Raw genomic sequence first — 17,235 nt, 5'->3', positions numbered from 1 at the left:
GCATATTAAGCGCCTTGCTACCGTAGTGGGTTCCAAGGATGTGGAGAGACCACTATGTTCCGTTCAGGTGCTTTGTCACTACCTCCACAGGATGGCTTCGGCTACAAGACACCGGAACCTCTTCCTTGCTGTGAAGTGTTCTTCCAGACCTATGTCCAAGGCAGCGATCTCCTTCTTTTTCCAAGATACCATCAAGTCAGCCCGCGCTTCTTTCCCTGACTCTTCCTGCCGCAAGCTTAAGGTCCGTGCTCACGACATCCATGGCATTGCTATCTCTATGCTCATGTGGAAGAACTGCTCTGTTCCCATTATCTTGAGGGCAGCCTGCTGGAGGACACAATCGGTCTTTGCTGACCATTATCTCTGGGAAATAGTAAGACAGGAGGGGGATATCTTTGCCTTGGGTCCAGTGGTCACTGCTGGACATGTAGACGACTAACTACTGCCCCTGGCCATGCTCAACCCTAGGAAGTACGCTCAAGGTTGCTTTTCTTGGGGGCTCTTTCGTACTGTCCTAGCACCTTCAGCCGGGTGGGAGAGGGTCAGTAGCCGGGACTGAGCGCTTTTCTCATCTCACACCTCCAGTCATGGACATCTGCATGCTCCTAGGGCACTCACCAGTAGTCACCTAGGGCTCTAATTCATGAGATGCATGGGTCAAAGAGTACTCCCATGCACCTTGTTGCATTCTCCAGCACCCTCTGTCTCCACATCAACCTCAACCACGGGTTAGTGTCTCCACAATGGACAGTTATTTCACCCTCTACACCTGCCACGTCATGTTGACTCCCTTCTCCTTAAATGTTGGAATCTGCTAGTTTTTTGCATGAAAAACAGGTCTCTGATAGAAATGTAATTTTTAATGCTAAAATTAATTTCTTCACTTACCTGTTTTTCATACAAAAACAAGTGCTCTCCCTTCCTCCCCCAGTCTGATTCTACACACATTAGAATTAACTGAGGGGCAGCGCAGCCAATCCCATCGGCAAGGCCAGGCATCGCACTGGCAGGTGTAGTGCCAAGTGGAATTTTTGAAATCTCAGCGGACAAAAGTGAAACAGTGGAACTGCTAGTTTTTTGTATGAAAAACAGGTAAGTGAAGAAATTAATTTTAGCATTAAAAGTTACATTTTTCTCGTCCCTCCAACTGCTAACTCTGTACAAAGTCTTATCCGCCCCTGTATGGAGTACTCTTCGCATGTTTGGGGGAGTTTTATTAGATCCCCTCCTCTGACTGACTGTCTCCAGCCTCTTTCTTACCACTGAAATGTTGCATCTCTTTCCATATTTTATCACTATTTTCATGCTAACTGTTCTACTAATTTTGCTAACTGCATGCCTCCTCTCCTCCTGTGGCCTCACTGTACAAGGCTTTCTTCTTCCTCTCATTCCTATTCTGTCCAACTCTAACGCAAGAGTAAACCAGTACTCTGAATCATTCATAATTTTCTCTGGTAAACTCTAGAACTCCCTTCCTGCTTCTTTATTTCTGTCTTCCTATGACTTGACTTCTTTTAAGAGAGAGGTGTCAAGACATTTGTTCCTTAATTTTGGCTAACTCTCTACTTTTCTTTTAGGGAACCATTACTCAAGTGGGCCTTTTTGTTTAATATTTTGATGCCCTTTGCTGAGAGAGAGAGAGAGAGAGAGAGAGAGAGAGAGAGAGATATGCCAAGGTTCCATCTCATTAAACCCAAATTTTGGTATACTGTATTTGCCAATTTTCTTTGTTGCACTTATTGGAGATTACAATACTTCATGCTTATACTATGGTGATATGGCATTCTCCCGTTAACCTTATAGGTGCCATGAGACCTAAGCTTTTGTGATGCTTAATGGAATCATTTCCATTTCCAGAGTGATTTTAGAAAGGAATGGCTCAAATGCTATTCAGTTTCATCAGTGTGGAGTGTCCGACTAAGCATTAATTATGTATTCCAGTTTACCACGAACAAGTTCAGAATTATCTGATATCTGATTAAGTAGGATTCAATACCAAGGTAATTACATATTGGCTGTGTATAATTAGGTTGCATTTGTAGAATATTGACTTTTTTTTTTACAGGTTGAGGCAGCACTTTTGAAAGAACCATGGACCAAGGAGGGGTGCGTATGATAGGGCTGCAGGGACGTAGAGGGTACACAGCCCCCAGACTGGGAGATACACCTGCAGACCCTGAAGGAATGGCAGGAGCTCAGCTGCTTGGTCGGAAGAATTCAACACCGCTTGAGAAGGTAAATGTGTATGTGAAAATATGGATTTCATGAATTAAATGTGAAGGCTCTCATAGCCCAGTCCATAATTAATAGCCTAGTTCATTGTTTCCAAACTTTTTATCTTGTTACTTCAACAGAAGAAGTAAAATATATGTTTGAAGGGCTGGATGTTAGGAAAGCAATGGGATCTGATGGTGTGTCAAGCTAGGTTCTTAAGGAGTGTAGCTCACCACTAGCCATTGTGATACACAATGTAATCAGCACCACCCTGAAGGAAGGACGAGTACCCATGCATTGGAAACAGGTAAATATCCCAATTCACAAAGCCACAAGCAAAGAAGACCCATTAAACTATAAACCAGTATATCCTGACAATTGTAATAGTAAAGATTTGTGAAATGATCAATAATAGATGGTTGAAATACCTGTAAAATGGCTATATGATAAGAGACAATTTGGATTCAGAAGGAAGATGTTGCACAGCAAGATTAATAAACTTCTATTCAAGAGTAACAGATATAGTGTAAGAGAGATGGATGGGCTGACTGCATTTATCATGTTTAATGGCATGCAAAATGTCACCTTTGAGGACATGTTTTTGTTTTATGTAATTTTATGTAACTTAAGCAAGACCAACCCTATTTCAATAAAACATTAAAAAAAGTTTTATTATTTTATGTATTTAAGCATTCAATGTTTAAGGCAAGCTAGTTGTACAGCTAAAGAAGAAATTACATAAAAAAACATGTCCTCAAAGGTGATATTTTGTATGCCATACCATTGTGGCACTCTGCTTGTTACTTTAACCCAAAATGAGTATGTATCTCTGATCAGTTCTCATCTCCCTGTCCTTCAAATAAACCCTTGTCCACTCTTAACAAAGTTCCCCACAGTCCTTCTGTGTTCTCTAGTTTCCTAATTAGTCTTCTTTGAGGGACTTTATCAAAAACCTTTTTTATGTCCAGGTTGTCCATCCATCTTTCTCTGTTATCCAGTACTTCTATTACTCTTGAGTAGATGCTTAATAAATTTGACACTCATGACCATCCTGTCCTGAATCCAATTTGTCTGTTTGTTATGACTTATTCTTCTTCCAGATGTTTAACCCATTTTTCTTTGATAATTATTTCACACAACTTTCCCATAATGCTTGTAAGTGACACCAGTTTGTAATTTAATGGATAGTTGGCTTTCTCCCTTTAAATATCGGTATTACAGTGGGTCTTTTCCATTCTAGTGGAACTTTCTCTTCATTTAGTGAACTTGTAATTATATCCCAAATTGGATTCAGTAGTTGCTCTTACATTCTTTTAGTACCCAGCCTGAAACACCATGTGACCCCATTGCTTTTCTGACATCCAAATTATCCAATAATTTTCTAATATCTTCTTTGTGCACTGTGATTTCCTGTAATCCTTGGCAGTGCAATGTCCTATTTGGTTCTGTAAGATCTTCTTCTACAGGAAACTGTTCTGAAGCTCTCATTCATTATTTCACACATTTCCTTCTCTATTTAGTATGTCTTCCCTCCTTTAATTATTCTTTTTATTGTTTCCTTGTTTATCATTTTGCCATTTATGAATTGGATTCGTCTTTGCTTTTCCTTACCACACGTTTCTCAAACTTTCTTTCTTCCTCGCTTCTTACTCTGATATATTCAGTTCTTGCATCCTTATACTGCTGCCTGTTATTGTCATTTCTCTGTTTTATGAATTTCTTCCAACCTTAATCTTTTGCCTTTTTCGCATATGTGCATTCTCTTTTTTGTAGTCATCTCTGTAACTTATCCCATCCTCCTCCTGTATTTGCATCCCTGATGTCACATGATCACTTCTTTCCATTGGACTGAGGTATTGTATGCTGGGAGGGGGCTCGGGTTTCATTGTGAATAGTACTAGGTCAAGAAACTATGGTTCTTCTTCCCCCCTGTACCTTGTTAACTCCTCCACTTACCGGTCCATTGTATTTACCATAGTCAACTGTAACATTTCTTTTCATCACTGTCCAACATTATCCATTACTTCCATCTCTCTCCAGTTTATTTTTTTACAGTTAAAGTCTCCAACTGAAAGTATTCTTCCGTCTCTTCTCAACATATTATCTAAGCACTTAATCACCTCTCTTTGCATATCTTTATGTTTCTCAGTTCCCCATGTATTTGTCTTAGGTGGCGCATATGTAACTATGATTTTTCTTTTTCCCAATTCCTTTGTTTTGATTGTTATTCCCATTACTTCCACCTTGCCCTCACAATATTGCACATCCTCCACACATATATTATTAGCTCTCCTCCTCCCCCTTTACCTTTCATGTTTCTTCTCCAGCTATTGTATCCCTCTTCCTTAAGATTTACATGGATCTCTGCTCATAGTTTTGTTGAAACAATGCATAACATCCGGGTTTTTCTCTTTCAAATAATCCTTAAACTCCAACAAGCTAGATAACAGCCCATCTATATTAGTATAAGTCACTCTTAATTTCTTGCCTTCTTCATGACCTCCTCCTTCTTCTGTAGATACCACTTCTTTAGTCTCATATCCAGAACCTTCCAGTAGAAAATCTTTTTCTCGATCTCCATCCTTCTCTAATTTTTTTCCTTATCTTCATTTCTGAGCACTTTCTCTTTTTCCCTCTCCTCTAGGTTCATATCTCTTTTTATCCAAATGTCTTTATGTTCAGTTTCCCTTTCTTTGTCATAATTTCTTCCACCGCCACTTGGGATCTCATTTTTCACTTTCATTGGTCTCTTACCCCTCTCACTAAACCTTTCCAACCTAATCACTTCACCTTCTGGTCCAGCTCCTGTGTGCTGTCTTGGACCTGTTTGATAATAGTTTTGGCCAATTCTCTCTCCACATTCTCTCATGAACTTATTTGAATTTTTCTTTTCCTTCATCCCAAAAATCACAAAACATTTCCTCTTATCTACTGTATCACGTACTACGTAAATCTTCTTTCTTCTTAATTACTTGTATTACAGTGTCTTTTGCGTTTTCCTGAATTTGTCTCTTTACTACCTCTAATTTAACTTTTTCCTCTTCTTGTTCTTGTTTCCATGCATTTCGTAATTCCTTCAGCTTGTTTTCACCCAATCCACCTTCCACCCTGTCCTCAATCCCATCCTGTACTTTTACCTATAAGCTCCTTAAGGAGTTTTTCTAGACTTGACATGTAATTCTTAGTATATCACTTTGTTTCTCTATCTCCTGTGTCTCCTCCTTCAAGCCTTGATTGATTACATTAACATTCTCACATTCAACTAATCTTAATCTCTGCTCTGTGTTTTCCATTGTTAGTCTTTCTTGCTTGTCTATTAAACTCGACATCACTTCCTTCAAGTATCTTAACACTCTTTCTCCATTGATCAATCTCCTCATATTTCCTCTTTCGTCCCTAAATCCAGAAAAGTCTTTATCCTTATTGTCTTCAGTCAGTCTCCTGAGTCCCACAGGTGTTTCAATAAATCATGGATTCTCACTCGTTGGTGTTTGTTTTGATTGTGTTATACGTCTGGCTGCACCACTCGGTTCCGCTTCTCTGTCCATTTTTATCTGTGTACAATCCAAAAAATTATTTATTATGAAGACTGGAGAACCCTATGGCCCCCTACTCCCCCCTGTACATATTTCTAGGTCAGGCTCCAATGTCTGTTGTAGCTTGTTCCCTGGGAGCCATTCAGCACGTCCTCTCCTTGCGATATCAGTGTGTATTTACCTAGTTGTATTTACCTAGTTGTAGTTTTATAGGACCTGGGCTTTACGCTCGTGTGGCCCCATCTCCATATCTACACTTATCCAATTTTCTTTAAAGCTATGCACACTCTTTGCTGACACCACTTCCTCACTCAAACTGTTCCAAGTCTCAACATATCTTTGCGGGAAACTATATTTTTTAACATCTCTCAGACATCTTCCCTTCCTCAGTTTTTTACTATGCGATCTTGTGCTTCTAATGTCATATTCTTCACTCAGAATCAGTGTGTGTGTGTGTGTGTGTTTAAGAAAAAAATCTGACAGTTGAAAACAAGTTAATTTTTTGAGAACTGATAAGGGATATTTTTTTTTAATATCACTCTTGCATTATCTTTTATTTGCCCTTTCTTCATGTGTTATTGTTGGTGTTGCAGGTGGTGGTTGTAGGGCGGGATAGTGTTCGCCAGCTGACTTGTCGCAGTGCCCACTCATGTCCCCCCGCAGTGGTACTCACCGAGCCCACTTGGATGCTGTAAGGCACGCTGCTCATGAGGTATTCTGCAAAAGCAGATTTAAGTACAAATAAACAGTGTGTAAGATATTGCATTCATTATGTATTGTCATTATCTTATTGTTGAGAAAATGTGAAATATTAACTAAAAGTTCTAGTCTTTGCTATATAAAGTTTGCTCGAATGGTTTTCAGGATTCTGTGGATTTGCACTTTTGTATCATGAAACTCAGCTTTGGTCTGATGAATGCAAAAATTAACAGTACAGATTATAGTGTTATGCCCTAAGAGTCCCTTGTTTTTAAAAGTCAACAAAGGCCATATAAAAATGGTTGAGTATGGGTTTGGTGTTCAGGTATATCACACACCAACAGCAATATTGCTACCCTTTCCTTTAACCTCTTTCAATATGATGGATATGTACAGAGTGTCATGAAGCCCCAGTAGCATATACAGTGACACTTGTGTGGGTATCAAAACTTTATTTTGTTTCTGCTGTTGTTGAGTGATTCCATACTCTGTTCTAAGTAAAGACTATGTATGCTGCCCTTGAGATTCTGTTGCTCCTTGCACCATCCCTGTTCTCACCAATCATGTAAATGATCTACACTAAGCACCACCTTCTGTCTAGAATGAGGAAGTCTCTTTGGGTAAAGCTCACATCATAGTTTCCCCCTTCTATGGTCTGTCCCTTATCCTCCATAACCCTCCTTCATTGCTCCATAATCTTTCATGGAAAGGGGGAGGGGGGGGACAGTTCTATCCCTCCTTTGCTCTCTCTCTCTCTCTCTCTCTCTCATCTGTGGTATGTGTTTATATAGTTGTGTTTTACAGGAAAAGAGCTATGCTCATGCTGTCCTGTCTCCCTACCTGTAGTTGTCCAGTTTAGCCTTAAAGTCATGAATATTTCTTGCTTGAACCATTGTTTCATCCAAATAGTTCCATATTTCTATGCTTCTTTGAAAACTACCTGTTAATGTCTTTTTTACACATGGTCTTTTTTCAAATTCATGCTGTGTTCCCTTGTATTTCTTGAGTCCCACACCAATAGGTCATCTTTGTCAACTTGTTCCATCCCCTTCCATGCCCTGTATCTAGCAATTAGGTCTCTCTCTCCTCTTGCAATGTTGGAAGTTTTAATCTCTTTGATCAGTCCTCATAAGTTTGGTCTCTCAAACTTAGAACCATTTTGGTTGTAACTCTGAATCCTTTCTGTCTTCCTTATATCTTTTTTTTATTAAACAGTGACCATATAAGTGCAGCATATTCTAGTTTAGGTCAAATCATGTATTCTATTATTTATCTCATAATCTCTTCATCTGTGTAGGCAAATGCCCATTCCATTTTTCTTAGTAAATTAACTCTTATATGTTTCCCCAACTATATTGGTTACATGTTTTTCTGGTGATAAATTGTCATTTATTGTAATATCTAGGTCTTTCGCCTCTTTTATTTTTTTAATTTCTATCACTCCCATAGTGAAAGATCTTGTATGTCTTCTTTTGCTTTTCCCTAGTTCCATCACTTGCACTTTTTTGCATTAAACTCCATTTCCCTTTCTTGCTCCATTCAGTATTTTATTCAAGTCTTTCTGCAGCATGTTTTCCACATATCAGTAACTTGGCGTCATCTGCAAATAAGCTTATATAACTGTCCACATTGTCTACCATATCATTGATATACATTGTGAGCATTACTAGGGCCAGGACTATTCTCTATGGAACTCCACTTATAACTTTACACCATTTTGAGTCTTCACCTTTTATCAATGTTCTCATTCCTCTGTCTTTTAAGAAATCTGTTATCCTATCCAGTACTTTTCCCTGTTAACAACCTACATTTTTAATTTTCCATAGCAGTCTCTGATGCGGTACTTTATCAAAAGCCTTTTTTAGATCCAAGTAGACACAGTCTGCTCATTTGTCCCTCTCCTGAATTAATATCTATTGCTCTACTTTAGAAACTCATTAAGTTTGTGACATAAAATCTTCCACTTCTGAAATAAAATTGTTGTCCAGTTAATGTATGTGACTCTTCTAGCTATTGCATCCATCTGTTTTTAATTATTTTTTCCACTATATTTCCAACCATGCTTGTTAGGGACACTGGTCTGTATTTCAGTGGTTCTTCTTTGTTATCTTTCCTGAAAATTGGTACAATATTGGTCCTTTTTGAGTCTAGGAGGACTTTTCTTTCCTTAAAAGAACATACTATGTAATATCTCTTCCAGCTGGTCATTACATTCCCTCAGTATCCAATTTGACATCCCATCTGGTCCTTCAGCCTTATTCACATCCAACATTTTCATAATCTTGATTTCTTTGACTTCCACATGGATCTCCCTCATTTCCTTGTCCTTGTGCTGTGTTCTTGCTCCTTCAAACTTATTTTCTTTGGTGAATACTGATTGGAAGCACCTATTCATTATTTCAGCCTGTGATCTTGCTTCCTTGAATGTGACATAATCAACTTTCAATCTATCAATTGTTTGCTTTTTTTTTTCTTTTCCCATTAACACATCTATAAAAGTTTCAGCTCATTTTTGCATTTGTCAACTATATTTATCTATCACATAGTTCTTTTGTTCCTCTCTTAGGGTTTGGACATATTCATTTTTTACTACCTTAAGTTCTTCCCAATTATTATGTCCTCTTTTCCTCCATCTATTCCTTTATCGCTTTTGCTAACTTACATTTTGTGTTATATCAGTCTCCCTTTCTCTCCCAATCACTGGATCTGATTTTTCTAATATATCTGTTAATTCCCTTCATTATAAATGTTCATAAATATGTCCCACTTTCCCTGTACATTATTTGCTGTGTTTAGTTGATTCCACTCAACTGGCTTTCTGTAATTATATCCTCCATTTTTGTGAAGTTCATTCCTGTGTACTGTTGAGCCACTGTCTAGGCTAAATTCAATTAATAGATGGTCGCTTTTACCTAGAGAGCACTGATAATTTATTTCTTCAATTATGTCAATCTCTTTCATAAACAGTAAGTCAAGCTTCAATGCCTTCTCATTTCTTCCAACTCTTGTAGTTTCCCCAATCCACTGTCATACTGTTAATCATTATTAGGTTTACTAGTGTATATCCCCATGACTCTTCTCCTCCTTCCAGAGTTCAGCAGTTTTCCCAGCATACCTCTTTGCAATTGAAATCAGCTAAAAGTGTTCATTCTTACTTTCCTACAATATGTTTTTAAATAACTTCCTGTATCTCTCAACATTTCTTTATACTCATCTTGATTCCATGCATTAGTTTTTGGTGGTACATATACTATTGCAAAATCTCTTTTTCCCTCTCCCTTTCCTTTTATCTTAATTTTAATTACGTCCACCATACTTTCTCCCATCTCTACATTTTCCATTGCTGTATTCTTCTAGGTCAGTAACATCACTCCTCTTTCTTTCTTACTATTCCTAGATCGTAACCTCATGTTATAATTTCCATCTCCAACATTCATATTTTCTGCAAGCTCATTTAGTTTAATTTCTGTAACACCCATGGTATCTGGCTGCTTTATCATAGTGTACTTATCAGCTTTATGCAACATTTATATTATTTTATTTATGTTTGTATACACTACTAACTATTTTACACTTCTACTTACATTACTGACTCCTCTTATTCTTTCCTTGTTAGATACCACATCCTCATCCTCTCGTCCTTGACTTTCCAGTAGAACTTTTTCTTCTCTTCCTCCGTTTTTTTTTTTTTTTTTTTTTTTTTTTTTCCCTCATAAGTTCATTTATCTTATCTCTCTATCCTCTTTATTCATGTCCCATTTTATCCAAATTTTCTTGAATTTTTGTGTTTTGTCCAATGTCCATGCATGTGATATCTCTGATGCTGCTGTTTGTGCTCCAAATTTGACTTTCAGTTGTCTTCTTCCCTCCGTGTATTTTCCTAGTCTGTGTACTTCCTCAGTTTTACTCTCCTAGGCCTCACCTTCTCCCTGAACATTTATTACAACATCCTCTGCTACCTTTGTTTTTTGTTCTTTCTCCCTCTGATTTTACATTCTTTCTCCCTCTTTGATTTTACAGGTTCCTTTTCTTCATTCATACCATATTTTTCTTCTTGTCTGCTATATCTCTTACCATTGATTCCTTTTGATTGATTACTTTCACTATCTCTTGGGTTTGGTCTACCTTTTCTTTAATTTATTTCCATGATTTCTCTAAAACTAGCTTTTCTACCTCTTTCCTTTTTTCATTTGAGATGTTCACCTTTCAATTCTATCACTTCATTTTCCTGTTTCTTTACTAATCTTTCATTCTTTCCCGTGTCTCATACCTGCATTTAGATGGAATCTCTTCCTTACTCATGATTTTGTAACACTGTATTCATGAAAAACGAGTCTACACTACTCGCCCAGGTCACTGCAAACCTAAACAACAGGTATTGGAGATCAGCTGATTCTTGGGAGCGATGGTACTGCGTCCTTCCTCGACCGCATCTCATGTGTGTATTTACCTAGTTGTAGTTTTACAGGGCCTGGGCTTTATGCTCCTGTGGCCCCATCTCCATATCTACACTAATCCAATCTTATTTTAAAAGTATGCACACTTGTTGCAGACACTACTTCTTCATTCAAACTGTTCCACGTCTCAATACATCTTTGCGGGAAACTATACTTTTTAATATCTCTTACACATTTTCCCTTCCTCAGCTTCTTACTATGCGATCTTGTGCTTCAACTGGCATTTTCTTCTCTCAGGATCAGATACTCATTGTCCACTTAGTCCATTCCATTTATCAATTTATAAACTTGTATGAGATCCCCTCTCTCCCTTCTCTGCTCCAATGTTGGAAGATCCATAGCCTTTAGTCTCTCCTCATATGTCATCCCTTCAAGTTCTGGGACCATTCTTGTAGTCATTTTTTGTAGTCTCTCCAGCTTCCTTATGTGTTTCTTTTTGTGAGGGGTCCACACTACTCCTGCATATTCCAATCTGGGTCTTATTACAGTACTTATCAGTTTTTTCATTTCTTTGTCCATGTAGTGAAATGCTATTTCAATATTCCTTAGCAAATTGTACGTCTCTGAAAATTTTATCAATATGGCTTGCCGGTTAATTATTTTCTTCCATTGTTACTCCCAAATCCTTTTCCTTTTTTATTTTTTCCAGTTCTACTCCATCTCCCATCTTATAGATTCTCACTGGTCATCTTTCACTCTTTCCCATTTCCATGACTTGGCTTTTGTCCACATTGAATTCCATCTCCCACTTTTTACTCCATTCTCAGATCTTATTTAGGTCTTCTTGCAGTATTTCACAATCCTCTTTTTGCTTTATAACTGCACAGTTTCGCATCGTCTGCAAATAGATTTATGTATCTATTCACTCCTTCTGGCATGTCATTTATATAAAAGAGAAAAAGTATTGGCGCCAATACTGACCCCTGTGGCACTCCGCTTTCTACTGCTCTCCACTTGGACTTCATATCTTTGACTACCGTCCTTATTTCTCTCCCCCTCAAATAATTTTCCATCCATCTCAATGTGTTTCCTTTTAAACCACCCTTCTCCTCTAATTTCCACAGTAACCTTGCATGTGGCACTTTATCATCAAATGCCTTTTTTAAATCCAAGTAAATACAATCAACCCATCCCTCTCTCTCTCTTGTACCCTATCAACTATTCTAGAGTAGAAATTCGGTAAATTTGTTACACACGACCGACCTTTTCTAAAGCCAAACTGGCTATTTGATAGTAATTTGTTGTCTTCAAGGAACTCAATCCATTGTTTCTTTATTACTCTTTCACACATCTTACATATTACACTAGTTAGTGATACTGGTCTGTAATTTAGACGTTCTTCCTTCCTTCCTTTCGCTCTTATATATGGGAACCACCTCAGCTCTTTTCCATTCCATTGGTACTGTTTCATTTTCTATTGAGCATTTTATGATGTTGTGTATAGGACTTGCTAGTTCTTCCCTACATTCTTTCAGTATTCTGCCTGAGACTTCATCTGGTCCCATTGCCTTTTTTTCATCCAATTCCTTCATTAATTCTTTTATTTCAAGCTTGGTTACTTTAATCTCTTCCATATAGATAGTCTCTCTATTACCCTGTGGCCTTTCAAATTTGGATTCCTTAGTAAAGACCTCCTGGAACTTATTATTTAACAGTTCTGCCATACTTTTTGGGTCTTCCACTATCCCATTTTCTCCTTTTAGCCTTTCTATTGTTTCTTTTTGTCTTATTTTTCCGTTTATGAATCTGTAGAACAATTTTGGTTGCTCCTTGCATTTTTCGACTATGTCCTTTTCATAGATCCTCTCCTCTTCCTTCCTCACTTTAACATATTCATTTCTTGCTATCTTGAAGTTTGCCTTCTTTACTGCATTTCTATTTCTCCACCTTTTCCATGCTCCATCCCTTTTCTCCTTTGCCCTGGTGTTAGCATGTCCTTTGTTTTTCCCATACTCCCTTTCTCTCTGACGTCACGTCTTTCCCCTCAGTCCTCGGTCGCCGCCGTCTGAGGCAGACACGCTACGCCTCCTGCCTCTCGTTTCGCTCAGTTTACACTTGTTGTGTATTGTGCTACCGTAAATACACTTTCATAATGGACTCAGGTGTCTCCATGCTACCCCTGTTTTACAACAACTACCACACTGGCACACTTTAGGTCTATATTTCAGGACATATTCTCTGACTCCTGTTTTGTATATTTCCAAAAATAAGTTATATTTCTCTTGCACTCCCTCAGAGTTTTCTTTTTCCTCCCAGTTAGTGTATTTTTTTTTTTTTATATACCATGTGGGCTTTTCACGGGAATTTCTGGGCTAAAGGGGATACTTTTTGTGGTACCTCCTATCTCAAAGCCCACCGCTAGAAACCGTTCCCAGTGAGGATGCCCAACCTACACTCGGACCGTGGACAGGATTCGAACCCGTGCGCTTGGAGACCCCTTGGACCGCAAAGCACGCATGGTTCCACTGTACCACGGCGGCCCCTATTTGAAATAGTTCTTGAGATTCTCAATATCAGCCTTTCTATAATTTAATCAGTCCCCTTTGTATGATTCATCTTTATCTTCCTTTCCCTCTTCTATATCCATTTCTAATATTACATGATCACTCTTTCCCAATGGGCACTTATATCTTATATCATCATTCATTTGTATACCCCTTGTAAAAACTAGGTCCAATCTTGCTGGTTCATCATTTCCTCTGAATCTTGTGTTTTCCTTTACTCTTTGGTCCCTCATATTATCTATCATTAGGTTCAGGAATCTTTCTCCCCAGGTTTCTTCCCCCATACCACTTTCATAATTTTCCCAGTCCACTTCTTTACAGTTGAAATCTCCTACTATTATCACTTTTCTCCTTTCCTTAATGATTCTCGTTAGACTCCTTATTGTGTCATCTATCATGTCTTTATATTCTTGATTGGTCCATAAATTTTTTTTGGTGGCACATATGTTACAATGATTGTTAGCTCTTTTTTTATTAATATGCATCTTAATATACAGTATTTCCCCCAGGCGGTGGCGTAGTGGATAAGGTGGTGAGCTATCCAGCACTCCATGCGTGGTTCGAATCCCACCACGCACAGCCTTAAAACACTTTGCCATTTGTCAGTGGTTTAAAGTTACTTCTACATGTCACCATGATACCCAGGTTCTTGGTTACACTCAAGATGAGCTTTGGTGATATCCTAATATGTACCACTATAAATAAAATTGCCTGCGCCACTAATGGGCGGAAGCTGAACAGCGCTTCTCATACACTCTTCAAGTGTGCCTACAGGCACTATAGGCCTTACCGAGAAAAGACCTGCTTTTCCTTCCCCACATTCCACTTGGTTTACCACCATCTCCTTCCTTGACATTATCATGACTCCTCCTCCTCCTTTACCCCCTCTGTCTCTCCTCCATACATTATACCTATTATCCAAGTCCATTTTGATTGCCTCATTTAGTTTTGTTTCAGCCAGCCATACAATATCCAGTTCTTCTTTCTTTGTGTAATCTCTTAATTCTAATTTACTTGATAAAACCCTGTCTATGTTCGTATACGTCATTTTTAGTCTCTTGCCTTTATCACTTTTAGTTAAACTTGTTCCACTTTTTCCTCTTCCTTCTCTTTTATATACCATTTCCTTATCCTGTCTCCTAGAATTCTCCCAAAAAAATGCCTTTTTTTCCTCTTCTGACCTTTCATTATTTTTCTCCCGTACTGCTGCCACCAGTTTGTTGCATCTCTTTCTTTCTTCCTCATTTCTGTTTTTCTTTATATATATATATATATATATATATATATATATATATATATATATATATATATATATATATATATATATATATATATATATCTTGCAACCTTCTGTTTCTCTGAGTTTAGTTGTTCTATATAATATTTCTTCTGTTGCTGCTTGAGATTTTAGTAGTATTTTAATTGGTCTCGTTTTTCCTTCTTGATATGGTCCCATTCTGTTTATTTCTTCTACTTCTTCTTCTAAGTTCTGCCTATCTTCGTCGTTTAGATTTTTTAGTAGGTCTTTGATTGATTTCAATTCTTCTTTTTCTCTTCTTGGTTTATATTTTATATTTTTTTCTTTTAATCCAAATACGATTACACTTTTTTTTCCGCAATTTTTCAAACTAGATTTTCTTTAGTCTTGAGGACTCCTACCATTTTGTTTGTCATATTTTTCATCTCTTTCTTTTAGTTGTTCTTGAATCACCTCCTGAAAATCATCCTTATCTTTCTTATCTTGGACTCTCCATGCTTGTACTTCTTTTTTAATCACGTTCTGTACTCTTTCCTCTTCTTTGTTTATTAGATCTTTCAGCTTCTCTTTTTCTTTCTCGGCTTTACCGAGTCCTTCTTCCATCTGCTTCTTGTAGTTAGCTACTTCCTTTTTCAGTTCTTCGTTTTCCGCTATTAGCCTAGCTTCGTTTTCTTCCACTTTTTTTACCCTTTCTCTCAGTTTTTTAAACTCTTTTTCCTGTTTTTCATTCTCTTTCATTCCCATACTCTCCTTTATCCATTTATCTAGTTTATATTCAATAGTCAACACTCTCTTAAATAGTGAAGTATTTGCCGTATCAAAACCTTTGAATGCACTTACTCCCTCATCAACATAGTCATCATCATCTTTCATTCTTTCCCTAGTCTCATACCTGCATTTAGATGGAATCTCTTCTTTACTCTTCTCTGACACTTGATTTCATGAAAAACGAGTCTACACTACTTGCCCAGGCCACTGCAAATACTATACAACAGGTAGTGAAGATCAGTTGAGAGCGACGCCACTGCGTCCTTCCTCGACTGCGTCTGGTGTATTTACCTAGTTGTATTTACCTAGTTCTAGTTTTACAGGGCCTGGGCTTTATGCTCATGTGGCCCCGTCTCCATATCTACACTTATCCAATCTTACCTTAAAAGTATACACACTCGTTTAAACACACTTCATTTAAACTGTTCCACGTCTCAATACATCTTTGCAGGAAACTATATTTTTTAACATCTCTCAGACATCTTCCTTTTCTCAGCTTTTTACTATGCAATCTTGTGCTTCGAATGCCATATTCTTCTCTCAGGATCAGTTTCTCATTATCCACTTGGTCCATTCCGTTGATCAATTTATAAACTTGTATCAGATCTCCTCTCTCTCTTCTTTGTTCCAGGGTTGGCAGATCCATAGCCTTTAGTCTCTCCTCATATGTCATCCCTTCAAATTCTGGAACCATTCTTGTAGCCATTTTTTGTAGTGTGTGTGTGTTTCACTGTTTGATCTGCTGCAGTATCTGACGAGACAGCCAGACGTTTCTCTACGGAACGAGCTCAGAGTTCATTATTTCCGATCTTCATAGGCCTGAGACCAGGCACACACCACACAACAACAAGGTCACAACTTCTCGATTTACATCCTGTACCTACTCACTGCTAGGTGAACACTACACGTGAAAGGAGATACACCCAAATATCTCCACCCAGCTGAATCAATCTCCTCTCTTGTGAAGCCAGCGCTCTAACCACTGAGCTACCTGTGTGTATTTACCTAATTGTATTTACCTAATTGTAACATACAAAGGAGCTATGCTCGTACTGTCCCGTCTCCATATCTACTAATGTCCAGCTTTTTCTTAAAATCATGAATATTCCTTGCTTGACCACTTCCACGTCTAAACTATTCCATGCTTCCACCCTTCTATGAGAAGCTATATTTTTCACATCTCTCCTATAAGTGGCCATTTTAGTTTTTCCCATGCCCTCTCGACATTCTTTCATTCCACATACACAGATCTTCCCTATCCATTTTTCCATGCCAATCATCACTCTGTATATTGCTATCAGGTCTCCCCTTTCTCTTCTGTTTTCCAGGGTCAGAAGTTGCATTCTGTTCAGTCTGTCTTCATAAGTCAAATCTCTTAAGTCAGGCACCATTTTGTTGCAGCCCTCTGTACTTTCTCTAGTTTCCTTATGTGTTTCTTTAAGTTCGAGCCCACTGTATTGTTGCATATTCAAGCCTTGGTCTTATCATTGCAGTAATTATTTTCTTCATCATTTCTTCATCTAAATATACGAACGCCACTCTTATGTTCCTCAATAAGTTCAATACTTCTCCAATTATTTTGTTTATATGTCTCTCTCGATAGGTCATTGGTAATTGTCACCCCAAGGTCTTTTTCTTCATGACTGGTTTTATGTCTTCATTTCCTATCTTGTACATACTCCTGATTCTTCTTTCACTCTTGCCAAACTCTAATTTCTTGCATTTTGTCGTGTTGAACTCCATTTGCCATGTACAGCTCCATTTCCATATTCTGTCCAAGTCTTCCTGGAGTAGTTCGC

At 38.0% G+C, this 17,235-nt stretch overlaps 1 protein-coding gene across 1 annotated transcript in view; it reads left to right on the top strand.

Annotated features, from left to right (window-relative positions):
- Nucleotides 1-402: 402 nt before the first annotated feature.
- The window catches only part of LOC123498861 (cilia- and flagella-associated protein 45-like), a 65,592-nt gene continuing 48,759 nt past the window's right edge, over nucleotides 403-17,235 (top strand). Inside the window, 5 exon segments of the mRNA XM_045246341.1 lie at nucleotides 403-728; nucleotides 932-1,092; nucleotides 2,076-2,235; nucleotides 6,344-6,422; nucleotides 6,425-6,462. Of these exon segments, the coding sequence (XP_045102276.1) occupies nucleotides 1,082-1,092; nucleotides 2,076-2,235; nucleotides 6,344-6,422; nucleotides 6,425-6,462 (288 nt within the window). The 5' untranslated portion in view covers nucleotides 403-728; nucleotides 932-1,081.

Source organism: Portunus trituberculatus, chromosome 48 (assembly GCF_017591435.1).
Source record: "Portunus trituberculatus isolate SZX2019 chromosome 48, ASM1759143v1, whole genome shotgun sequence".
Lineage (NCBI taxonomy): Eukaryota > Metazoa > Arthropoda > Malacostraca > Decapoda > Portunidae > Portunus > Portunus trituberculatus.
The sequence above is the reverse complement of the archived record's forward strand: the minus strand, read 5'-3'. Positions and strand labels throughout refer to the sequence as shown.